This window comes from Amblyomma americanum, chromosome 3, assembly GCF_052857255.1.
Source record: "Amblyomma americanum isolate KBUSLIRL-KWMA chromosome 3, ASM5285725v1, whole genome shotgun sequence".
Taxonomy (NCBI): domain Eukaryota; kingdom Metazoa; phylum Arthropoda; class Arachnida; order Ixodida; family Ixodidae; genus Amblyomma; species Amblyomma americanum.
The window spans coordinates 60,400,725-60,426,895 of NC_135499.1; the positions used below are offsets into that span (position 1 = coordinate 60,400,725).

A 26,171-nucleotide genomic window follows, 5' to 3' on the forward strand; every position below is an offset into this window, starting at 1 on the left:
TGCATGTGATCAAGCAGCTGTCGGCGGATTTCGGTTTTATTTTTACGAGGAAGGAGTATGTTGTATATAGTCACATCTTTCGAAAAATATTCCAATAAATGTTGTTCTTCTGACGAATATTCCAAAAACGTTTCGTAGTTCTTTTCTATTCATAGAGACTTGTTGCTCATTAGCCAATAATTAGCATGAACGTGATTTTCCGGTGTGGTAGACTGGCTAAAGTGTTTTATACAGAAGTTGGCTTCGCGTAATTCCTCGCACATCTTTCGCGATTTTTTTTTTCATTTTATCATTTCTGCTTTCTAGACCTGTACCCGCCGCGGTGGCTCAGTGGTTAGGGCGCTCGACTACTGATCCGGAGTTCCCGGGTTCGATCCCGACAGTGGGGGCTGCGTTTTTATGGAGGAAAAACGCTAAGGCGCCCGTGTGCTGTGCGATGTCAGTGCACGTGAAAGATCCCCAGGTGGTCGAAATTATTCCGCAGCCCTCCACTACGACACCTCTCTCTTCCTTTCTTCTTTCACTCCCTCCTTTATCCCTTCCCTTACGGCGCGGTTCGAGTGTCCAACGATATATGAGACAGATACTGCGCCATTTCCTTGCCCCAAAAAACCAATTATTATTATTAGACCTGTAACGTTTCGCGGTAAGCATACTGTGTACTATGTAGTTGCATTTTTGCTGCTCCATACACAGCTATACAGCCCTCGGCCACCAAGCCTCTATAAAGATCAAGACGCCCCGCGCAGATTATCCTGCATCCTCATCTAATGAGCGTTAAAATATATGAATTACATGCACGCGAGTTTCGCGGCAACTCCCGAGCGCGTCTGCGGCCGTCGCTGTGCACCGACCTGCGCATGTTGTCCACCAGGTTGGCGAAGGGCGTCTCCCAGCTGTACATCTTGATGACCCGCATGCCGGCCACGAACTCGTTCACAAGCCGGATGCGCTCGTCCGTCAGCGCCGCCGTCTTGGCCCTGCGCCGTCGAAGAGTAAAGGTAAGCGACCACACTCGGTGACCACCCGTCCCGGGCTGCATACGACGGCGTAAAACGAACCTACGTACGGCTTCTACCAAAGGAGTTGGCGATGGCTCTGAAAGTAAGCAAGGCTTCAAGCTTCGTCAGATGTATAAGCGTAAGGCAAGGAGGCAAGGACACGACACGAGTGAAACGCCTTAAAAGCGGCAGCCCTGGTTCAGCTCTGGGTGAAATGTGCTTCGATAAAGAATAAGCCGCCGGGGTGTTTAATGTCATTAACCTGTTTTCTTCACCAAGATTATCGATTTTTCACTTTCATTTGTCGCATGTGCTTACATCCTGCCTTATTATTTTTATTACAAGACAGACCCGCCTCCGAGTCGGCTATGCTTTATGGAAGAGGAGGAGGCATATAGCGTAGGCAGTTCGCTGCCGGCTAAGCGGGATTTTATTTCTAACGCTATAGCATTAAAGTTGTCGTCGCACCAAAACACCACCCGATGCCCGGTGTCACGAAATTCGCTGATTGGTCGAGCGAGGTCACGTTACCGTGTGACGCCATCACAACCTGCCCACCGTGTTGTTAGCAACCTACTTTCGGAACGGACACCTTGATAGAGAATCGAAATAAAAATCAGAAAGAAATGTGGTATATGTAAATATCAGCTTCGTCACAGCATAGCCGATATGTGCCACTGCAGCTGTCAGTCTGAATGTGGCGGTTAATGGGTCGACAAGAGCAAATAAATTGACTCACACTCACACAGATGTTGCAACAGAAGCTGCGGCAGACGTGAAATGTAACGCTGTCGCATTCTACTCTTCAGGCGACTTAAGTGTCCTCATAGTTTTTGTTTGTTTGCTTGTTTGTTTTGTTTTGCCAACCTTGTAATTGATGTCTCCCACCGCCTGCCCACAAGCACACCGGCAAAAAGAGGTGCGCCGCCACCTTGCCGCCGGCTTTTATTTTCAGAAGTCTGTTAATGCCGAATATGGCTTCCTGGTGTACCCTCATCGATCCTTCCAGAAGGCACAGTTTACGCGGGTCCACGCGTGGGAAAAGCGCCCACCTCAGTTTGGAGAAGGCTCTTCCGAGGCACCCTTGGAAGGGTATGTAGAGGAGCACGAAGGAGATGCCCGCCAGGCAGCTGATGCCCAGGTGCTGCCACAGCACCCACGTGATGATGGCCGTCTGCAGGGGACCGGCCACCAGGTACGGCACGAACAGCACCGACTGCGTGAGGGGAGCCCACGTCTAAGACAACGTTGCGCGTAGCCATTGCCAGCGCACCAAGCCTCACACGAAGAGAGACACTATCTCGGGATATTCGAAGAACGAATGAATTCCTGACGACGGCTGTCCTTGATTTTCAGATGCCATTCAGAAATATAAGTTTGGTACAAATTATTGTCAACCTTCGGGGGTAGCGTGTATGTCCTGTATCATCATATGGCGGCACGAGCTCTCTGCAGAAGCACTGAAATGCTTATCGAAGAGAACAACGACTTGCGCGGTATTATTATTAGCGTCTAAAATTCGGTAACGAAAAAGCTTTAACTCTAATTGAAGACGCGGCGAGCTTTGGAAGAAAAAAATCATAGGTGTAACGTCAAGAGACGTACGGGATGAGGGCATATAGTGGGTCAGGGTACAAAGGCGGTTTAATATCCTAACTCAAATCAACAAGAAGTGGCAGGTGAAGTAATGCGAAGGGAACATTACGGATGGTGCTCTAGGGTAACTTGTTGAATTCCAAGAGTAAGCAAGCGTAGCAGGTGGTTGCAGGCGGTTGCAGAGAGTCAGGTACCTGACCAACCGCTTGAGCGAATGAGATTAAGAAGTCTGAGAGGATAAGGTGACCGCGTCGGTACAGAATAGGGTTAACAGGAGAGATGCGGAGAGGCATTTCTCCTGCAGTGAACGCAGTTACTCTGACGATGATGATGATGAGGAGGATGATGATGATGGTGCGTTATTCTTCTGTGATAAACGTTTGCGCCAGGTCATGGCTGTTGTGTGCATGAATGCACCTTAACTAGGCGAAATTTTATGCTCCACTCATCACCACTTAATCCTCGCACTTATAGCATTTACTTCACATTTGCTTCTCGGGGACGAGACAGAATACCCTGCTACTTTTTACAGACGCACCGGTGACTTCGCAAGCGGTCCACGAAGTGCTCTGCTGTACGTGCTTACAGTACCTTTGGAGTCTGAGTAAGACACCGATGTACTTAAAAGCAAAACACTAAGCCCCACCTGATCAAACCTGTTGACGTCGTTCGAAAGAAGGTTGACCATCTGTCCCACAGCAGTCTTAGACAGAGCTGCCTGGCTCAACCGTAGAGCCTGCAGAAGAAACGAATAAATGTAGAACACACTACCTTGCTCACTAGCTACATTGTTATTCTCTTCACATTTATTTGCCTGCCAGGTGTCCGGCTGAACAGACGACAGTCACGAAGATACTAAACCGCACTTTCTTTTGCACTAACCATGCCGTCTGATGTGCTGCTTGGGTGCAGTGCAACGCCTACGACAAAGAAAAAGATGTGTTTTCTCTTCATTGTTTTGATAGGGCGAACACGAATGCACGCCAGTTTATACAACGTTATGCTTTTTGATTTTGCTTGCCTTTTAGTCGCTTGTTTTAACTGACCACTTCGAAATGGTGCTAATATGAACGGCACGTAGACAAGAGCTTGGTCATGACACGCAACGAAAGTCCGCGACCGATCACAAGCCGAGCTCCCGTTAGGCAAGCTTCGTTGATATGGCCGCCAAACTGGCCGCTGATAGCCAAACTCTGAGATCGCTATGTAAGAAGTGCGGACTCAAACGTGGCGCAAAAACATGCGCTGTATATCGTACAAACATTCCGCGCAAACTCTAAATACGTCGGCTGGCCGATGATAGGCACCCACGAGCCGAAGACGAATGGCGCCTAAAGAGCAGCGGAACAGCGCTGAAAAAGGGACATCATCCAGTGCAGTGAGACATTCTGGCGGGCAGGTATTGATAAGCTTGTAAAGCCCGACAAGAAACCAACCAAATGCAATCGAAAAGTCAACATGCTCAAGATATCAACGTTTTTCGACGTGGTATCGACAAGCCCTTCCCTGAAAAGAGCTTAAATTTTTAGACGGTCACGTTCTGATTTTCCACCGCTTCTGGTATTTCGAGCATGCTAACTTTGCGTTTGCATTTGCTTTTTTGTTTTTGGCCTTTATAAGTCCCCAGTTTTCATAAAATAAAATCTGTTGGGAGTCTGCACTATTGTCTCTCCTTATATGTCGCTTTCGTCCCGTTTTCATCGCGCTGTTTTACCATCAGGGAAAATAATCAAGGCACTTAATCGAAGCTGCAGTCAAGAAAATACCTCACCTACCTTTGGTGTGAAATCATTAATTAGGTACGATCACGGGAAAGAATAAAAAATACATAAGCAGCAGGATGTACGTTTACATTAAGATGTATGCCCGGCTTAAAATAATGATTTTCCGTCTAGTGCTAATAGCACCTTCCAGAAGAAACGGCGTTTGACTTCATCAGCTTCAAACATTACAGAACGTACTAAAGGGCTTCGAAAAGTACTTATGTGTACATGTATATTTACTATTCAATCATCAAAAATTCCCCTGAAGGTACTCACAATTAAGGATATTACATAGGGGGAACAAAGAAGCATGAAGTAGAGTATAAACACAAAATGCAATGAAAAGCTGAAAAGCAGTGAGAAAGCTTAGCAGGAAGACATTAAGTGAAATTGGTTATATAAACACTAGCAAGTTGTAATTAAAGAATAAAAAGTTAAAACGGCCTAAAACACAACAAAAAGCATGTTGACATATTTCCGCAATTAAAAAAAAACAGTTTCTGGAGATTGTGACATTCAATACAAAGGAATGTAAACAAGGGCTGATTATATTGCTGTCCTGTGGTTGTGATCGCGCACCTTTCGGTAGACGAGGCTGCAGCATGCGATGCGGATGCGCATGCCCATTCGCTGCATGTTGAAGAAGTACGGGTGGTGCGTGAAGATGTGCATCCCTCCCAGAATTGAGACGCCAGCAGCGGAGAGGTAGAACTCTGTCTTGCCGATGGACTCGGGAGCGGCGAAATACCGCACCACCCAGCCCAGCATCACCGGCTGCATCACGTTCTTGAAGCACTCCTGCGAAAACAGGCAGCCAGCTCGAATACCACGTCTAAGACACAAAACAACAGCCGGGGAACAATGTCTAACGACTGCCTGTCTCTCACGGGCACAGAGCACACCACGACAATGTACACATAAAAACTACTCCTTTTCCGACACACAGAGAGTGAACAAGAGAGAGAAGACTCGGGGTGCTTGCCAATGTTTCGGCAATAGAACTTGCCTTCGTCTGGGCAATTAGTTCATCATTGGGGGGTCTATATAGAGCCTTCACTCCGACGAGAAAGGTCTGATTTTAGAAGGGTGTTAAAGTGGAGAGCCTGAACTTGGAAAATCTGAATGGGTAACCATGCATTCGTGGAAAACGTGCTTGGTAGCCATGGCCGTGCCTTCGCCCTTCTCGCTCTTTCGTTCACCAGGCAACCCATTTTTCCCCCTCATTCACTCTCTCCGCTCTGCCATTCTGCGTGCTAGTGGGCATTTGAGCGGTTGCTTCTATAAAAAGTGCCGGATCTTTCGCTACAAAATGCCACTACGCGCGCATATCTCTGAACGGGCGCATTATGACTGAGTAACCGTCCCCATCATTTGTCCTTTCTAACTCATTCAACACGAACGATTAAAAACAGGCATTTAAGAGGCCGTCTTACGGATGCTAGCAGCTAGCCGGTGAGTGGAACCAGCCTAATCATGGTACAGAAGTTGGGTATAATTTTTTCTAAAAATTAATTAGGCCACAGTTTCATCTAGCAGTCAGAGATGCAGGGGTCCAAAACTGTGCATGACAACTAAATTCACCTAAGAATAAAGCAGGGGCGAAGGCGGGGGGGGGGGTGGGGCGGTCTTACGGGGCTTCAGCACCCCCCCCCCCCCCCCCCCGACATTTTTTTCGAACTGTCAGGCACCGCTGACCAAAACAACCGCCGGCGCCGGAAGTCACTCTGGATTTTGCCACCTACAGTCTCTTTTTCAGACTAGAAAAGACATTTTGGCGCGAACATTGCTAACTCGTGTTGGATTTCGTGACAGCGCCCAAGCACCTGGAGCCATGTAATGCAAGGGGCTCGTCCTAGCTCAAACTTTCAAGGGCCTACCAATGGCTCGCTGTTGCGATTGAAATTTCGGTGCAATTACTCGCAATACATGACCGGTGACAGCTGCTGCTGCGCAGTACACTGGAATGAAGGACAGCGCCATTGAGATTTTTCCCTGGCCGTTGCCTATGTACAAAAATCTAAAGGTTCTTGAACGACAAAGATTCATTAAAATATTTTTCCTCTACTTGCTAATTTCATGGCCTTTACGGTTTTCATACCAGCGGCATGCACCGCTTTGATGGTTCCGGACCGATAGAGTTCCAGACTTCGTGTCATATTTTCTTTGCTTATTAAATACGCAAAAACATGGAAGCATTGGTATCAGTTATGTCTGCCAGGAGTGAACGATAAGGGGATAGTTGGTATGACATGATTACAAGACATAAAACTGACAAGGGGACAAGACACAGAAGAGAAGCAAACAGGAAGAGCTCGTCCTGTTTCCTTCTCACCTGTGTCTTGTACCCTGCTCAGTTTTATATTTTGTAGTCATGTCCGCCACAATTTTCAAGACATACGAATACATTCTTTAATTTTAAAAAATACATATTTTACTTGTCTAGACAGTGCGTAGCGTTATCTAATACACAATGGCATTGCCTATGGCAATGGCAATGCAGTTACTATTGTCGCGTTTGATCCTTCCATAAATTCTATGAGGAGGCCGTGCTGCAATATGAGCCTTCCCCCCCCCCCCCCCCCCCCCCACAGAACATAAGCTCTGGCTACACCACTGAAATGGAGTGTGATTTTTGGCTGCCTTAGCACACAGGTGTCATTGCACATGTAAACAGCATGCAGAGCTTGCACAAACAGTCGTATTGAAGCGCAGCTTGATGGGCCAGTTGGTGCATGATTGATCACGCAAAAACCAGCAGAAAAGGACGAATTCACAAGAAGAATGAGTATACAGGACCTCTACTTCTTCTCGGGCAAGCGTCTTTTTCTGCTGGTTTTGCCGTGACGTTGCTCAAAAAGCATCGCTTGTCTCTCACCCATGCGAGCAACGTTGTGCCAGTATACAGGAAACACGTTTTAGTGACTCTCTACGTCTCTCACTTTCCTCACATGATATGAGTGAAAACATTCTGAAGCCGCCGGTGCTCTCATTTATCGGCGCAGAGAATAGCCAGCACGTACGCAGTTCGAATGAAAGCGCCTAAAAACGTATCTCATTCTTCATTAATGCATACTGTCAGCGCAGTTATTTCATTGCTCAGGTTTTTGTGCTTACGGTGAACAAAATTGAGCTTAGTTAGGCTTCGTCATTAATTTAGTGCACATGTGTTTCACAGGGAGTGAAAAAATAATTCGCATTCAAAGCAGTGAATCAGTATGGTACTCTGGCAAATGAATAGCGTACCTCAAGATCTTTATTTCGCACTCACAACATTTTGTGATATTTTTTGAAAAAACAGTGCATGCTGCACCACAGAGGCGCCGCGTGCTGGCTAACATAAATTAGCGCGCAGCTGCCCTAAGACTAAAACTAGCTTTAAGGCACTTTGTACATCATTTAGTTGTAACCTATCGCAGTGTTATGCGGCATGGATTTCAGCAATTCGCTCCAAAAACTATGCTCAGAATAGTGGTGCTTTTGCAAAATCCCGTAATTCTTCTCATAGAGGAACGAAAAAAGCGACATTTTTCGACAGGCGCGAAATAAGTTCAATACGTGACAGCACCTTAGTGATCTTTTACAAATAGATAAAATATTGTCACAACCTCCCCACTATTGAAGGTAAACGGCTTTAGGGCCGATTAGTTCCAGCTCCGGTAGGTAGCGCACGGATATAGTTCGATTAGCGCTACCCGCTCACCATTACACTCAGGCCGCTCCAGTACAGACTCTTCCAGAAATACAAAGGCAACTAAGGTTCCTCTGGGTCCTTGCAGTCCGGGTTGGCAGTGCTCACTGTTATCAGTCGGATATTTTTCGCAAGCTGCACCACTATCCGCTTTTGAAAACTCGAGGGTAAGAAGAACCATAGAACTCTCTCCGCCAGAACATACAGTACAAAATAGGCTTCCAAAGCGCCAATGTTTACCCCAGCAGGTAACCCATTCACCTGTGCATCTTTAACAAAGGGTGAACCTACGTACTGCAGGGCTCGATTTAGTCACGGGGCTGCGTGTTCCTCACCTCGACGAGTATTAGCAGTGCCACCATGACGTAGGTGAATCCGAATGCCCTGAAGATGGCGCCGAGCAGGCTGGGCTGCTTGCCCTGCTTCATCTTCCGGATCTCCTTGTCCCATTCCCTGCGACATGAGGGAGGAGGAGGAGGAATAGAGAGGTATTGGGCGGCTGGTCCTGTTTTCGTCTCCCCCTGTGCCTTTGCGCCTTTTGTCTTGTGTGGATAACGCACGCGGTGAGTTTGTAAATCTGAGGTAATGTCTACGCCGTCTCCCGGCCAGTGGAGCTCCCCCTGGTCGGCTTTCCTATCGCCTCATGAGATGCCTCTGGAAGCTTTTTAACGCTCCGGCGTCCGCAACGTTCCTGTGGCGCTGGTGCCAAAGGATGGTGGTGCTATCAAAATTAACAATCCAGGGCCCGTCCGAGCTGCTCTCCAGGCAGCCACTTCCAATTATGAGGCCATCAATGAGGTAAGGCAGTTTGGACGTGGCGGGATTCTGTGCCATTCACCAGACCTGTCGTGCGTAAATAATCTTCTAAACTGCTCTTCTTTTGGGTTTCTTCCGGTAAACGGCTTCAATCCCTCTCATCTGTCCTGCACAAAAAGTTTGGTACGCGGTGTGGACTCTTGCTTGTCTCCAGTTCAGACCCTCGACCTTTTCTCTGCAGCGAGTGTTGTTGCGGTGTATCGCTGTAGCCGGGAGGTGAACAATGTGCGGGCGCCAACGGAAACGGTTATTGCTCCTTTTGCGGGTACTGCCTGCCCTCCAGAAATAAAAGCGTGGCCCTTAATCTTCCGTGTCGACCCCCCTCCATCTAAGCCACTGCAGTGCAGCAATTGCTGACGATATGGCCATATAGTGCTCGTGGCTGCAAGTTCACCTTGCGGTGTTGCAAATGCGGCAATGACCATCCATCAAGTTTATGCTCTGATCAAAAACGAGAAGTGTTGCCTTTGTGGTGGACCTAACGCTGCAAATTCCACGGATTCTCCTTATCGGGATCATGAAGTGCAAATTCTAGACATAACCGACCCGAAACGCTGTTCGCGGCGCGAGGCAATATCAGAAATTAAAGAGAGAGCTCACGGCTATTCAGGTGTGTCAGTCCGTTCAGGAGTGACACTAGATTCGTCTATCTCGCAGGCAATAGTGACGGCTGTGGAAGCCTCTATGGCTAAGAAGGTTGACAGGATAGTGTACACTGTCACAGAGTGCATATCTAGTGCTCTAGCAGCGCAGATTACCCAAGCCATGCAAATTGGAACGACTTCTGCCATGTCAGCCATGCCTTCTTTAATGACCCAACATTCCATGCCCGCGCTGTTTCAGCCCCAGAAACAAGTTACTGCTATTTCTCCACTTCGTCAGTCCACTAATTCAGATAATGTTCAAAGTATTAATGATGCAGAGATGATGTGAAGGTATGAAGGAAAACCAGCGAAAAGGACGCATTCACAAGGAGGAGAAGTACACAGGACAACGCTGGAACACAACTGAAAATTCTTTACTTCGCCAACATCAGAACAGGGCGCACATGCGCGTGAGCACCACAAACGCTATCAAAACAGCAAACACAAAACTGATTAAGCGAGCGAAGAAACATGTGGCAACCTATGTCCCATTCATGAAAGTGTATTCTTTTGCCGTGAACCTGACAGAGCTGTCGCTGACGCATTCAGTTCCTAACTGCTTGATTTTAAAAGCTTCTAAGATTTCTCGTTCTATCTGTGTTTTGCCGCGGCCGATGATGTTGACATTATGGAACAGAGGGGTGCAGTCTTTACAGTGGTTGCAATGTCTTGGAAGATTTGCTGTGTTGCCTGGCTGCAGCGAAGTGCGGTGATGCCTCATACGGTCGTTGACGCATTGACCCGTTTGACCTATGTAGGCCTATGATAGGCGAATCCTCAAACGCAGTGGATCCCCCATGGAAGCGCTTCGGTTGAGCGTTGGCCTCCCCAAATTTGTGGCCAATAACGTGCTTTATGTTGAACCCCGTATTCCTCCTTTATTATCTAGATTTCAATTCCCAACTTTTCAAACGTACCTAAGAATATATGAATCAGATTTAAACCGCTCCTTGTCTGTTTTTTGTTGCCAGCCGACTTCCTTTTTTGGAGTCCACTGGCTTAGATTTCATACCCCGCAGCTAGTTATGGTACGAACTTTTTGCTTGGTCCTTTAAATGTTATTTTGTATAACATCCTTCCGACAAAAACAGCGGATCCTCTGTATTAATTGTCTATGATGACATTTTCCCGAAAAACGCTAAGCATTTACCACCCAGCATTTGAAATGGATTATAAGAAGTTACCATTTACAAAGCATACCTATTAGTTTAACGATAGCTACTGACGCCTCCCAGTGTGATGAAAAGGCAGGGGCGGGAATATATTGCCCGGTTCTAGACTAGTCTTTTTCTGTGCGTCTTCCAGACTGCACCCCAATTTCGAGTTTCTGGAACTGGAATTTCGAGTTTCGCGCGCACTTGTGCGGAAAAACCTGTCGGGCATGACAGCTACTTCGTGTAAAAAAAAAGAAAACTTTATTCTTTTTTGGTGCTTCACAAATTTCTAATTGCAACTTTGCACCTATCCCCATCACGTTCAACATTTACAATGCTGATTATTTCTATTATCATCAGTTAGAAGCACTGATCATTTTTCTAGGCGGTATCAGCACCGCAGGAGGTCTGTTCTCACAGAATTCAGCTTTTTTAACCACTGGCTTACGTTACACGTGACATCCACTATATACGGTTGTTTCCTGGAGCCTCCCTTTGTAGTACAGCCTCTCATGCATACAGCATGCCCGCACATTTCAGATTCTCGCAGAGTCGTCGGCGCTGTGCTAGCGCATGATCTGCGGCGACATTGTGCTCCGAAGCACCGCCCAGTTGCACCGCTCCCCAATGTACGTGAACTTTTTTCTTTCCTCAGTTCTCCACTCGCTTTGTCCCGGTTCAGCCACGGTTAAGGTGTCCGCAGAAAATGTCGCGGTTGCCTCACTTTTACTTTTTATTCTAACCTTCAGCTGCCAAGCTCTGGAGGCTACTCAATAGTGTTCATATAAAAACTCGTCTTCCGCTGCAGCAAAGCTGATTCTGAGCTCACTCCTTGCGCAGAAAGGCCAAACAAAAGCGCCCGAGCAGCGCCTACTCACGCCTGCAGTCGGTCGGCCTTCCTCTCGGAACGCTCCCACTTAGGACAGGCGTACAGGTCCTCCACTTGCAGAGTGCGTCGGTAGCCCTTGCGGAACAGGGGCGTCACCCAGCTGCACGGAAAAGTGTATTCGGAGTAAACATTGCGTCAGTCAGGGAATGCATGATAGACGGGGTCGCCGTCAACCAGCACACAAATTCGAGAAAAAGACACGTATGACCCTCCCTTCAGGCTTTTTTGTAGCGAGAGCTACACTACGCCAGCCGCTTCGCCTCTTCAGCAAGGTCGCACTTTCGCCGTGGTTGCACCTCGGCCATGGTCGCACTGACCTTGAGCCGTTGCCTAGCGCGCCATCTGGCATGACGTCACACCGCTGTTGCGCTCGTCGTGGAGCAGACGCCGCTCGCCTCGCCAGTTGTGCGCATGCGTAGCAGAGGGAGAGGGGCTGTCGCAGTGTGTATAGACATACGGTTCGGCGTAGCGGGAGGCGAGCCGCTGCGTTTGTTCGGCGTCGCGTCAGCGTCTCGTCTACCGGCGTCGTCACTCGGAGCCCGCAGGAGGGGGCGACAAAACACATGAGGCCATACGAACTGGCGTCTCCAGACTGGGATGGGGACACATCGTCGGTAAAGCCCCTCAATTATATCCTGTCCGTAGCAAGTCGTCCCATTCAGCGGCGACGGGTACCTTATGCGGGGGCAAGGGGGACAACAGCCACGGTACAGAAGCGGCGTTGCAGCCTTCGCAGGAATGGCCCGCCGCTTTTGGTACCTCTACCCAGAGCTAAACCACAGCCAATTGTTTTCTGTTCTCTTGCTTTGTTCGTAAGATACCAAAAGAGAGTTTACTCATGTCCTCTGGTACTGCATTCAGCAGAAATGTGGTCTGGTAATAAAAATATTAAAAGCGACTCAAAATAACAGCGAATATTACCACAGAAAAGAGCAGTCGGGTTTTCAACCCAGGCTACTGACGACATGTCTATTACCAGTAGTATCTGACGAGATTTTATTGACCATTGAGCATACTGGCTCACAATTTCTTTTTCATTGCGAACATTTTCAACCATGCAAAGCTTTTAGCGCCCATTCTAGGCAAACTAGAACGAACATCATACGGAAAGCACGGTGCACCTGCATGAGGCCCAACATTGAGCCTAACCTTTCCAAAAGTTTGATTTTTTTTTCTGAGCGATATAAAGCAAAAAAATCTCAAAGCACAGCTGCTACCATGTAACGCGAAATTAAGTAACAACTGCATGCAGTACTGAATGTAATACTGTTTCACTATCTGCCTTCTTTTGTGTAGTGTGCGTGACGCCACTTTGCTGTCACGCGTGATGGCACTATGTTCGGCCGACTCAGCGCGACTTGAGTGCGTGCTTTCCAAGCAGCGCAGCGGGCTGAATTGACGTCATGCGTGACGCTCCTACATGCTAACCAATTAGCAAGGCGCTGCTATTTGCAGTAAACATGATGTAGCCTATATAGGAGTAAAATGGAGTAAGCTGTCCTCTGGTGCACTCCCTTTAAGGGGCAGGGTATGGGGTAAAATTTCATCTCTAAAAATATAGAATACTTACGGTTCGCAACGGAAACAAATTTTCTCTTCGAAACATGCGAAGTTCAAGCACTTACAGAAATTTCAACACAGGTTTCAATCTCCTCCATTTGCTACCCTCAAGACCTCCGGTGACGAGTGTAAAAGCCTCTTTCCAATGCTAACTGCATCAAGTTGCTATAATTTGCAAAAAGTAAGCATTCTGCATATTTAGCTATGGAAATGTAATCCGCGACTTCAGCAGCACACCCTGCTCAAAAAAGGGAGAGGTCTATAGGACAGCCTGCTCCCTTTTTACTCCTAAGTAGGCTGAATCATGTTTAGAGCGCACGATATCGACGTCACAAGAGCAGGAAACAAGCCCTCAACAGATGTCTCTGTAATGCGCTTTACCGTACCACAGTTTCTGACACGAATTAAAGCAGCGCCGGCGCAAACTAAGCCCCTTCGTGTCCCGATGCCCCAGAAAACTTGACCATCGCAATTGCACTTGGCACTGCATGTTGTACATGGTATACGCACTCTCTTTCTTTATTATTGCGAGAGTACGCCTTCTGGTATAAATAAATATTTACAAATATATATACACACTGGATTATCCAAGGAAGTCCATTAACGTCCGGTGGTGCAGCCCAAAAATCCATTCTTCTAGATACGGTGGACGACCTGGGGGCGGTCCGCACCGGAGAAAGGTGTTTCTGCCGGATAGCACGCAAAAAAGGAGCAGGTCCAAAGCAAGTGTTTTGTGTCCGCCTCGCAGACAGGAGCGGGACAGAAGGGGCAGGAGTTACCGAAAAGGGCATGATACTGTGCCGGCCACGACCATGTTACCGCTGAGGTGAGGGCGACACGGAGGCTTAACCTCCGAAGCAAGACCTCTTCTCAGCCCGCAATGCCGCCAGAGAGGTCGGTGCCACACGGTAGGAGAAGTAGTCGCGTGTCGCGCTGAAGGTTTTCTTTTTCTTGGAGTAATATTGTCTCCGGAGAGGCTGGGGCCGCTTGAAGGAGACGTGGACGACCTCATTCGTGACTTCCTCCATCCACCAAAGCTTGTGTTGGGTGGGCATCTCAACGAATTCATCGTACACATACCGTAAGGGAAAATTACTTCCGTACCCTGGGGAGTCTGTGAGGGTGTCAAGGTGGCTATTCGGTGGCAAGATTGGACAGGGGATGCTTAATGCGTCCCGAATGGGCAACATCTCGGCCTGTGTCGGCGGCCAGGCAGGGGAGCAAGCGTATGTGCATGTTGGAATTCAGGGGGAAGCGACAGCCGTGGTCACGTGATCTGCACTAGCACTAGCATCGACATACGCCACGTGTCACAATAGTGAGGTTTCAGTCGTAGACGAGACGCCATCCGACTCCACACTAGACTCACTCAGGTGGGCAACGGGTCGTGAGTGTATGCGAGTCATAGGGCGATTGCCTCTAACTTGCTGGTAAACTCACGGTGGTAGTGACGATTAGGAAGCGATAGGCATCACAGAGCCGTCTTCCATATACTTTGCGAAATGTGCGGCTTCAGCAATATTAAGGCATTTTATGCCCCGTGCTTGGCGACGCTGGTGAATCAGTTCCTCAAGCGTGTTTATTTGCCGCCTCGGCCCGGAGGTCGAGAATTGGGGTAATTTGTGGGAGGTCCGTGATAACACGCATTGCTGCTCGATTGATAAATTCCAAGCGATCCCATTCTGCGCATGTCATGTGCTGAAATTGGGTTTGTTATATCAATCTTGTCTGTAGCACAGAACGTATGAGGAGACAGGCGATGGCGTACGCGGCACCACCCGACTTCTGAGAAATGCGGCGGATGAGATGCACCATTTGGGACACCTTCTGGCCTGCTGTGCGAAGCCAGGGGCTTGAGGGGAGGCGGAACCATGCAGGTCAAGGCCGAGGGCTCGGAGTGAAGTGACGACTGCAATTATATTTCCGTTCAGGTAAAGGCTGATAGGGGTGGCTGTTAAACGCACGGCGGCCACGTGCGTTCGCGATTGGAAGTAGAGCCGTCTTTTGGGGCGACAACGTGAGTCCTGCAAAAGAACACCTTTGATCTGTAATTGTCAGAGCGAGCTGTAAACTTGAGGCCTGAGTTTGGAGATAGATGAACAGATCAGACTGTAATGTCACGCGCATAAATGAGTGCGTGCAGGCCCGCAGCATCTCCCAAGCGCATGCCAATGGTGGCCGAAAGAATCCCACATTTTCTTTGCTGATGCGAATGACGAATTCACGAGATGTATGAAAGGCGAGAGGAAAGGTTCAGACGTTGGCGGGTAAGTGGATCCAGTGTAGCACTTCAATCAGGGCAGCATGACTGATAGGGTCATATGCCTTGTGCACATCCATGCCAAGAACTGTAAAGATACGGGACGATCTGGCACCGATCACAATCATAGAGTATAAGTGACCTTAGCCGTCCTCTGCACCCAGGTGAGGGCGAAAGCCAATCTGTGACGGATGGTACCAGTGATTTACGTCTAGCCATCATTGCAGACGATTAGCCAACATGCGTTCCAACCATTTCCACAGAGTAGACGGTCGAGAAATTGGGGCGAAGAATGAATATGTTATCATGAGGTTTTCCGGGCTTTGGCATGGCGATGATAGCTGCTTGCAGCCATTGCTCGGATACCTCTCCGTACTACCACGCAGTGTTTAATGACCGAGGATAGCTTCCAAGGTAGCTCCCTCTAGGTTTTTAAATACCTCATACGTCACGCCGTCAGGACCAGGGGCAGTCTTTAGTTTTGCTTGATCTATTGCAGTGATAAATTCACCAAACAAAGACTGCATCCCGGAGATGTCATGAGCAGACAAAAGTGCTTCTGCATTCGGCGGGAACGTGAATGGGGCGGAGACCATATGGGGTTGCGTATCGTAGCTGAGAAATAAAGCCTGCTCCATGTCAAACGCAAATACATCCGGGGCTTCTCCCGATGCGAGGCGCGCGCTGGAAGCCAGGTCAGGGGAGCGTCCACTGGCTTCCATTCCTCGGAAAGTTCTCCAAATCAAGGCTTTATCCGTGTTTGGACCCAGCGCAGAGCACCACGCCGACCAGCGTTGGCGCGAAAGGCGGAAGCTGTCAGCTGACGGTAGCGGAGCTGAGCCGTCGTGGATCCCGGGTGTCGGCTGGCGTCTACCTCTGCCTGGGGACGTTGTGCCCAAAGCTCAAGGAGCCGAAGATCGGGTGCTGGAGCACATAGCATCTGCTAGTGGCTAAACCGCGTTCGTCATCTTTCATTCACTCGTTTAGCGCTTACAAATGTTCGGCCCACGAAGCACTCCCTCCGTGGCCGTGAAATTGAACCGGGCGAATCAAGAGATGTCGCCTGTGTCGCCAATGGCAGGCCTATGGAGCCGCTCACGGGTTATCGAAGCCAAGATATGGTTCGGGGCAACCCCATGAGGCAGGAAAAAAATGCATTCTGGACCAACTATGGAACAGCTTATGTTTGTTCATGAGCAGCAACAGAGCAGAAATATAGCCATTTCGGATCAGCAATGTCAGCATTTACGACAGCTAACAATCCAAAAAATATGAAACCTTTGCTGTCGCGAACTCTCATGCCTCCAAATACTGGTATGGTTCGAAGTTTTTTACGCCGCATAGTAAGTTCAGGTAGGTGCCCTGCTTTTCAGCACTTATCTAGAAACGTTTTCGTGAGGCGATACCGCGACAAGAAAACCTGGCCATGAAAATTAAAAAGAAAAATTTCCATTTGCAAAGGCTTGAGTGGTACGAAGGTCACGCCGTCTACTACTACTCTCGCCTACTACTACTACAAACTGCTACTCTCGCCGCTGCTGTACACCACTCAGTGCACCCCATAATTATGGCCAAATTTCCCTACACACGCTGCTGCCTAGGAAAATAGGCGAGGATAAAGTCTGCTTCCATTTATACTAAAGGCTGGGCACACCGAAAGAGGAATCATGCAGGAAGGGGCCGGGCCCAGGCATCAGCTTCGGTATTTCAGGGCGAGAACCTTGACGTAAGCAAATATCAGTTTAACCAATTTTTTTATTTATTTCATATGCGCTCAGTCGCCAGAGAAATGTGAAGGGGAGTGGGTTATTATAATAAACATAAAAGAAAAAATAAAGCGGTATATTAATAAAACATCATAGATTATGGGTTTTATACGCCCCAAAGCGACTCAGGCTACAAGGGGACTCGAATAACTTCGACCACCTGGGGTTCTTTCACGTGCAGTGACATCGCACAACACACGGGCCTCTAGAATTTCGCCTCCATCGAAACCGCGTATTTCGGGTCAGCAGACAGAACCATAACCTGAGACCGCGGCGGCTTATTTCACCAGCATCAACAAAATAATTTTACAAAAGTATAAATACACATCTGTTGAGCAACGACAACAAATAGAAAACTTGCAAACTGCGTTCAAAATAAACAAAAAAACTGCTCCGGTGAAGCCCTGGTCCCGGGTTACATCCCCGGACCACTACCTATTTTTCGTTAACTACGAAGTTTCTGTGGAAGCTTTATAACTTTCCTTTGGGTTTGGTTGGATGCCAATCTTGATAAAAGGAAGCTGCGCATCGCTTTGTTTTCGAAATAAATGCTTATTATTTTATTCATGAAAGTGAATGCACGTGCTAGAGCTATTCAACTTAAAAGCCGCGTATCTTTATATTTTGCCCTTTAAAATGGTAACTGTAGCAAAAGAGGACCGAAGCCCAAACGTGTGCACTCACACCAACTGCTTCTACTTCAATTCGGGCTCAAGACAACCGAAATGTAGGGTGATGTAGTGAAAGTGAATTAAAAAAAAGAAACATTGTTTTGGCGCGAACATGAACAAAAGTAAAATAAAAAAGATGATTTTTCAATCGTATCACTAACGTGATATTATTTATAGCGACCACATTTACTGGGACAGCCTAAGCAATGCCCATAGTCAGTGTTCGACAAAGTGACGTCACCACTTCGCACCAACTATTTCAGCCTCACAGCCTCGCTCACATCGCACCCTGTAGATCACCATTTGTTGCACCACTGTTCGGCCACAGAAAATTTGTAGCGAATTTGGGGAGTGCGTGCGCAAGGTCTTGAGCGCAACTAAAGGCAGCGACACGATGGGCGCACATGCAGCAGAGGCACCGTACGATCTAATCTCAAGGACCCATAGAGCACACTTCAGCGCCCAGGAGTAGCTAACCGCTGCCTTTGAACAAGCAATGTAAAAAAATTGGCAGTGGCTTAGCTCGGCTATGCCAGGTTGTAGCGAAAGCCAAGGCATAGCTTGGTTAGCCTTGGTTATTCTTGACTGCAAGTCCAGGTTAGTCTGGCTGCCTGGCTAGTTGTTGTCACGCGGTTGGTCACGTGACCAATCACGTGGTTGGTCACGTGCTGCGGTGCGACCGCGGTGGGAATGCGAGCACGGCGAAACTGCGAGTTCGTGGCCAATGTAGCTTTCGCTACAAAAAAAAATTGCAAGCCCGCACACATGCACCAGCGTTGTTTGAGCTGCCTCATAGCGGCCATGCAACGCAATTATCATGGGCCAGCTGCGTTGCGCATCAGTTGGCATAGTGTCCGCGCAGCATTTTCGGTCTTCATACCATTGACACTCATTTCAGTTACACTCTCAGATGTCTTTATCACGCACGTTACGCGACAGCATACGTGCCCCGCGAGTTACTCGTGCAATGTCTACGCTTGGGGCCGGAACCTTATGACCTACCTGTGAACCGGAACTGCATCTTTTTGAACGGATGGGAAAGAAATACATAACACTCTGCGTCGACATCCTGGCTACTAGGTGCAAGTTTTATCAGATGCGCCCGGATACTGTCACGTTGCACTGCTATTTTAGTGCTCATGGAAAACACGTAGGCCGCAAGCAAGAACCGAAACGACTACAGGTACGACGTTCCCCTTGCGGTCAATGCACTCGTTACAGAGAGATTCTGCAGAAGGTGTCTGCCAGACAAGACGCCTTTACGACTTAATCCGAAAAAAAAAATCGCAATACGCAGTGCCGTTCTCCTTTCGGAGGTTCCCACTACAATGGTTGGCCCGGCTATGGCTGTGGCGTGTTTCCTTCCGTTAGAGGTCACGCACTTCGGTTCCTTTCCAAGACGGACGCCCTTTATCTCAGTGGCGGTACAGAAGGCCTCACGACGTCAAAGACCTTATCTGTTTGATGGCGCCTCGTTTGAGATAAAGGCTGGAGCTACAAACAGCGGCCAGCATTAGCCCCCACGCAGTAGGGTCAGATAGGCAAGATAACCTGAAAGCGAGGAATCACCAGGCAGCACATTCTGCGCAGCAGACGGCCACGCCCGGAGATAAAGATAACTCTGCTTTTACGAGCAGCCTTTATTTGTGGCCCTTTTAGATAACCCGGCCCTCTGCATCAACAGCTGCCAGCCGACATAGAAATGAAAAGGAGTAATCTGTGAGGAGACCACGACCAGGTCGTGCTGGAGGCGGCTGACGGCGACCTGAAGCGCGCTGTTATAAGGGTACGCGCTATGCTCGTGTAATGGAAATCACAAGATCGCATGGTCGTGGCACCATTCTACTACGCCTGTCATTACACGCGCACCGTCCAACGGGGCAAAAGATGGGCCCTCAGCCTCCGTCACTTTTAAACGGTTGGTCAGATCTGTATGGCGCCTAGCGCTGCGCCGTTGGCGCAACAGCTCCGCAACTAAACATAGCTTTTGATATCGAGGGGTGGGAAATCCGAAGTCGATGAAAAGGCCGAAAATGCAATTTGAACCACCTCATTTTCGGGAAAGAAATCCGCACACGTACTGAATGAGTTACCGCAGTTTTAACCGGCTGTTTTAAAATCAGTTTTCAAACGCTTCTGTTTCACGCGAAGCTGTTTGGGAGGAATGAACCTGAGGAAGATGACTGTTACTAAGGTTCTCTCTAAAGGATAGCATCGAACGGGTTTCCCCTACTCACTGGAATGAAGTTTTGCCTCAAAGGTGGAAAGATGCCAGTGGTATTAAGATGGTAATAATCTGCCGAAATAAGCTGCCTAGGTCAGAAATTGGCCTCGGTTATAAACCGTAATATGTGTATCACTACTGTGGTAAGCACTGACCTCTCTAGAGTCCGATATCGTCATACCCTTGAAAGAAACTACTAAACGCATCACAAATTCCTCCAGATTTTTTTTTTTACTGAATGATCGCGCATTCCAAAAACAAAATGGTTTGAGGCACATCATGACGCAGCATGAGGTATCGTTTTGCCAATGGCGTCTCTGAAAAATAGCCATCACCTTTTCGCAGTAAACCGTAATGAAACAAAAAGGTTCAAACACAAAACACGTAAGTGTTTATCGTCTTCTTCGCTGGCCGAAACTTTCGGCGGGTATGCGCTCAACTGCGCAATGCCTCTTTCGACGTAGCAATCTATCGCCCCTTAATGCATTCGCTCCTATGGCCCGCTGCACCACGTGACCACAGGCAGCGCAGCCCACAGCGCGCTGCTTCGAAGTGCCTTTTCCCCGTCCCATCAGCTTACATGCTGAAAATATCCCTGAACACGCCCCCAATTTGGGCACTATAGCCACGGCCACTAGTGCGCATAGCTGATAGCGGTCGTTAGAAAACAGGTAGCGTGTGTGCCACCTGACTGATGTACTGACAGTCATTTACACTAGCTCTGCACTGTCTGTGATATTGCCGCTTCGCAAAGGCACGGGGCACGAAACGGTGACTCCTGCTCACAAGTTATGAAGTTTGTTCTTTGTACGTCTTTCGACTTCAATTCTATACTTAACAGAAGAAAAATTGAGTGTGCCCTTTTTCTTGTTACTTTTTAGAAGCGTGGTCACCTCTTACAGGGACATTGAGGACTTATTGAAATCGGACCACGAGTTGTACTAGTTGGTACATGTTCATTGCTAAATAAAACTAGAGCAAAGAGCGAAGGACTAACGAACGAGGCAACGAAAAACTTCTGGAAGAAAGCACTTTATGTACTTGACCCACACGCGCATGCTGGACGGGATGTTCGCTTAAAAGATGCAAAGAATAAAAACAAGACAAAAATTCCCCCACAAATTCCAACACCATATTCATGTTTGCGGACAATGCCGAGTATGAAATGCACATACGCAGTCTTCATGCAGCCATGGTGGTCACCTATCCGAATACGAAATTCTTTAGGAATTTTGTTATACGATACCTGCACAGGCTGTTTCACGGGCTTTTTTTTCGGCGCCAAAAAATTCGGAAGGGTTTTCCCTACCATGCAGACGAGTGGAAACCAATGGTGTATCACGAGTGCAGCGTTGTGGGCTGTAGCACAGGACAAGTTATGTTCCTTTTAAGCTAGGAGTGGTCTACAAGGTCCCGTTTTCATTTAGCCTTTATTGCATCGTCCAGGTGAGCCGCTGTATCGATGTGCAACTGCAAGAGCATTTTTTGTCCATGAATGACCCGCGAAACTCTCACCTGTCAGCGTACTATGCTGTATACAAGCGTTTGCAAAAAAATAAAAAAAAAAGGCCGCCACCGTCTGGAAGACGTTGAAGTAACGATCGTTAGCTGCTTGGTTTACTAGTATTGATATGAGTGAGATTAAATGGAAGTACATCCATGTCCTTCTTCAAACACACTGTGGTATTGAACGTATCGGCGAAAAGAGCGCATCTGAGAGGAGCTCCAGAGGGAGACGGCTCATTACGGATGGATGGATGGAGCATAAGAGCGTCCCCTTTCAACGGGGTGGATTGCGACCATGCTCGGCTACGCGTGCACGCACGCCGCCTAGCGGAGCAATCGGCGCCTAGCGCCATCTATCACAGAAATTACAATGCGCCCGTTGTCGAGTTACACCTCCTCAATTAAGATACGTCCCAAACGGAATTCGCTTCGTCTGGGTGGTGAAGGTGGGCCTAGAACTCGGCTTGCGGTGCGATATGGTAATGCTTCAATTAGTAACTGCATGTATACGATGTTTACCTATTATTTAATTGTGGTTTTGTGTCTATACCACAGCCCATGGGGTTTTATTTGCCTACTAAATTCCGTATACAACTGTCCCGGATTGGTGCCCCTTGTTGTGGAGTATATATAGCGGAACGACTGTACACATATATAGCGGTCCCGTAACGGGACCGTTTACGGGGTGACAGGGGTGACGGCGGAAAGGAATGGGAGGGCACAACCAAATTTAATGCCGCCATCTTGGATTCAGGAATTCGAAACTATGCCCCCATTCCTTCCACTGACGTCATACTCCCATACATAGTTTCTTACTATTAACTAAAGGGAAAGCTCGCGCCCCGCCTATGGGAGTTTGCATGGAGCTTCCTCGAGACCACCTGTACCACCATGGGCGCTCTAAGCATCATGGGGCGGAGAGCTGCAGAACTACAACCTTTGGCCCAAAAATAATGAAAAAACAAACGTTGATCGATAATTAAGAATGTCCTGTCATTCAATATTCTGTCTATAAATCGTAACAAACGAGCAGAAAAGCATGTAAATGCAAATTTCCTAAAAATAACCAATGGCTTGCTCTCTTATTGGCCAAGCATTGCAGACCACAAAAGCCAATATTTCGTGCCTAACAGGCGCACTTTTTACACAAATATGTTTTTGAAAAAAAAAAATGTTTTCGCTTCAACGTTTTAAAAGGTTTATCCACAGCATTTCGGAAACAAAAAACTTTTATTGGCGTCGTGTGCTGTTGCGATTTCGCTACTATGGCTTTTGCACACTACTTTTACGCTGAAGTCGTCTGCGCGCGGAGTGCGCCGGGGATACGGATTGGGACATCTCAGCAACGCCACTCAGTGTTCCTGAAAAAAACCTACTGCCCCGCACAAAGCAGCTCATCGCCCCTTGATGCTTTGCGTGCCGATGGAGGTTCAGGTGCAGTGCCGCCAGCTTTCCCTCAAGTTAATAGTAAGAAACTCTATGCTCCCATAAATACACCTCTATCCACCATATTGGACCGTGACGTCATCGTTTGCACGCGGCAGGTGGATGTTTCTACAATGCTATTGTAGATAGCGCTACAAGTCTCAATGCGAGATGTGCTGTTTTCTAGTCGCTGCCACAGATGGCGCTGTCATCTCAGGGTGGTAGCAGACCCCACGAAATCACGAAAAGTGATTAGTGAGAGCTAAAGCTCTTGAAAGAAGTTCACGCCTCTGTTTTCTGACGCTAAGAATTTGCTTTGCCGCCTTGACAAGTTAGCTTGGGAAATCTCGGAAGTCTTTCACACCCGCAAAGGTGACCATGATTGCGGCAGCAAGCCTTCCGTGGATTGTGGATTTCTAGCTTGGCGTTGACGGTGACCACATGTCCGCTTGTTGAACTTGTACAATGGGGGAATTTCTGTTCTCTTGAACTTATTCTTTGTAACTTTTAGTAAGCGATTATCCCCGCCCAGCCTGCAAAGGTGGATCAAGTATATAAGCTCTTTTCTTCCAGCAATAAACGGTTTTTGTTGCGAGTACTGCCCTGTGTCACCTTCGTCCTCTGTCCCTCGTTCCTTGCAGTGGTGTTTCTGACCAATGGGCATAAGCAAGTTTTCTGTACGAATGATAACTGCACTTTAACAACAATGTCCCTACTTTCAGTGAAAAAAGGAGCTTTGTAAGCTAGCAAAGGGCGAAATATAAACTATAAGCGTCGTCATCACCAGCCGAGTTCGCAAGGAAACCCGTGCGTCAATAGTATTTTTTTATGGGGGGAGGGGATATAACGAACATTAGTATGCCACGTCGGATATAATGACTTTTCGCGTTTTAACATCCCCACACACGCACAGACTTTTTAGATGAATGCTGCAGAAATCATTTGTACTTCATCCCATTTTAACTCGCTTGATGACGACATGGCTGCCCAACAAACGGTATAGCCAGCAAGTTTACTGAACCGAGCTAAAAATGAGGTCTAAATATGGCTTCACAAGCGCTGCTTGTCCTCAGCAGAACCTCACATCGCCAGACAGCGACTAGCGCACGCGCTGGTGCTCTCAGAAAGTGACTTCGCAGATAAAATCAGCAGTAACGCACAAAATGAGGGATATATTCGATGAGCCGTTACTGTAGCGATTCCGTACGATAACACTGACCAAACGGACAACAAGACCCCTCACTCGAACAGCATTAGGCAGCTGATAAGATTATACTTATTGACATAAGTGCCGCTTCTCCAAGTTCAATCACCTATCAGAAAAATGCTACTTTTGACATTTTCTCTCTTCTTCTAGAGACTATGCAGCCGTTCGGGGCTTGTATAAATCGAAAGCAACTGTCGACCATATTCATCTGTTTTGTGATAAAAAAATACACAATACTTTTACGCGAATCGGCACTTTTGTTTCTCAATATGCAACGGAGTATTTCCGGTCTTTATACCCATCAGTGTTGGTTACCAGTGCCATTTTACCTGCAGCAAGAACATATAATTAAGTTCTTTAGAGAGACAGAGACATCAAACCAGAGAAGACAAGGAGGTTAACGAAGCATCCATCCGGTTAGAGTAGAAAGAAGAACTTTTTTATATATAAACGAGATTGGTCTTCGTAATTCGAATGCATGTTTTCAGCTCAAAGTTAGTACGTAGGAAAGAAACGCACGTAAGACGAACGCTCAACGCTGAGGATCAGCGTTTGCCCTGCATGTGTCTGTTTAGTACGTCCTCTGTAATTTCGCGCTTCAAAAATGCATTCTAACCCTGTCCGGTTGTACGCACTACACCCCTGGAAAGACGAAAAAGAAGGAAAATATTGAAAGGAAGAGAGGGCCAAATAGAGATTTCGCCGCCACACATGCGGGTGCAAATGAAACCAGTGACTGATACGTGCCGCCTGCCAAGTTCGGGTGCCAGCAAATCATTCTAGTGGCTTTGTGCGCCATCGAAAGGCACTGCCACCACCCAAATATTATTTAGCTTGGAAACGCGACCTGCCGTCAAGCTGGCTTAAGCCAGCCAGTTGGGCCAGCACAGGACGTCGATGCGAGCGCCCGAAACAGCGGTCGCGGGGCATGGTCTCATCGCTGAGATTTTCGCGTGCTGACGCAAAACTGATTTATGAGAGGGACCGTAGTCAAGGGCTGCGCTTTAATCTCGATCTCCGGGGTTTTTTATACCATGCATCGAAATCTCAGAATACGGAGGTTTTTTCACTTTGCCTCCACCCATACAAAAACGTCCTATGTGCGTCTGTGGAAAAAAGCTATGTCCGTCTGTGGCCTTTTATGAACGTCTATAAGCCCCCACAGAGGTGCTTATTGCCAGCTATTGAAAAATCTATGCCACTAAAGCTATAGCTTTGGAACCATACAACCGTCTTAAGCTCTCTATAGAAAAATATAACAGCCTCTATATACAGCTATAGACAGAAATAGAAAAGGTCTATAGCTATTTGGGCCAAAATTCTATAGCCGGCCATAGGACATTTTTGTATGGGCATGGAAATGCGCCCGCAGTGATATCAATCGACCCCACGGCCTTGAGAGTAGCAGCTCAAAGCCGCGCTCACTGTGCTACTTGGGTGGATGATATAACAACAAATGTACCGCTGCACACAGAAAAAACTGCGCCGTTAGACAGGCGTTGTCTCATTCCTTGGATGTGGCCACGGCGGCAGCGTTTCGATGGAGGCGAAATGCAAGACGCCCGTGCATTGTGCGATGTCGTTGCCGATCGGAATTCATCTGGAGTCCTCCTATACGATCCGTTTTTCGCTCTTCCTTCTTTCGCTCCCTCCACCCTCCCTGCCCGCGGGGCGTGGGCGAGGTGTCGATTGAGAAGTAAGACAGTTAGGGCGCCTTCTCCTTCCTCAACACCATTTTTCCCCGCATAAGAATTCCATTATTTTCACTGGACGAGATTGCCCTGTATATCGCATGCTGAGAAAGAAGCGGTAGAGACGTGGCTTGAGCGCATGGCTGAGCCCGGGAAATAAACTTTTTTATTACCTCTTGATGAAGGACCAGCTAACACACTTGGAAACAGCAGCGAAGCTGCCTTTATGACCGGGACCCGTTATTTTACTACAAAATGTGTTACCTATTTCCGCGGTGTCTGGCATGACTGTTCGGCCTGACTACGTGGG

The 26,171-nt window shown here is 47.8% G+C and overlaps 1 protein-coding gene across 2 annotated transcripts in view; it reads right to left on the reverse strand.

Annotated features, from left to right (window-relative positions):
• The window catches only part of LOC144124619 (ATP-binding cassette subfamily C member 4-like), a 97,237-nt gene that overhangs the window by 55,879 nt on the left and 15,187 nt on the right, over positions 1-26,171 (reverse strand). The window contains exons 2-7 of one of the 2 annotated variants that reach the window (XM_077657418.1): positions 11,541-11,651; positions 8,384-8,501; positions 4,940-5,158; positions 3,244-3,333; positions 2,054-2,217; positions 855-980 (exon numbers count right to left, since the gene is read on the reverse strand). In XM_077657418.1, the coding sequence (XP_077513544.1) occupies positions 855-980; positions 2,054-2,217; positions 3,244-3,333; positions 4,940-5,158; positions 8,384-8,501; positions 11,541-11,651 (828 nt within the window). The remainder of the gene's footprint in view (positions 1-854; positions 981-2,053; positions 2,218-3,243; positions 3,334-4,939; positions 5,159-8,383; positions 8,502-11,540; positions 11,652-26,171) is intronic. The other variant, XM_077657419.1, reaches the window with a different exon arrangement.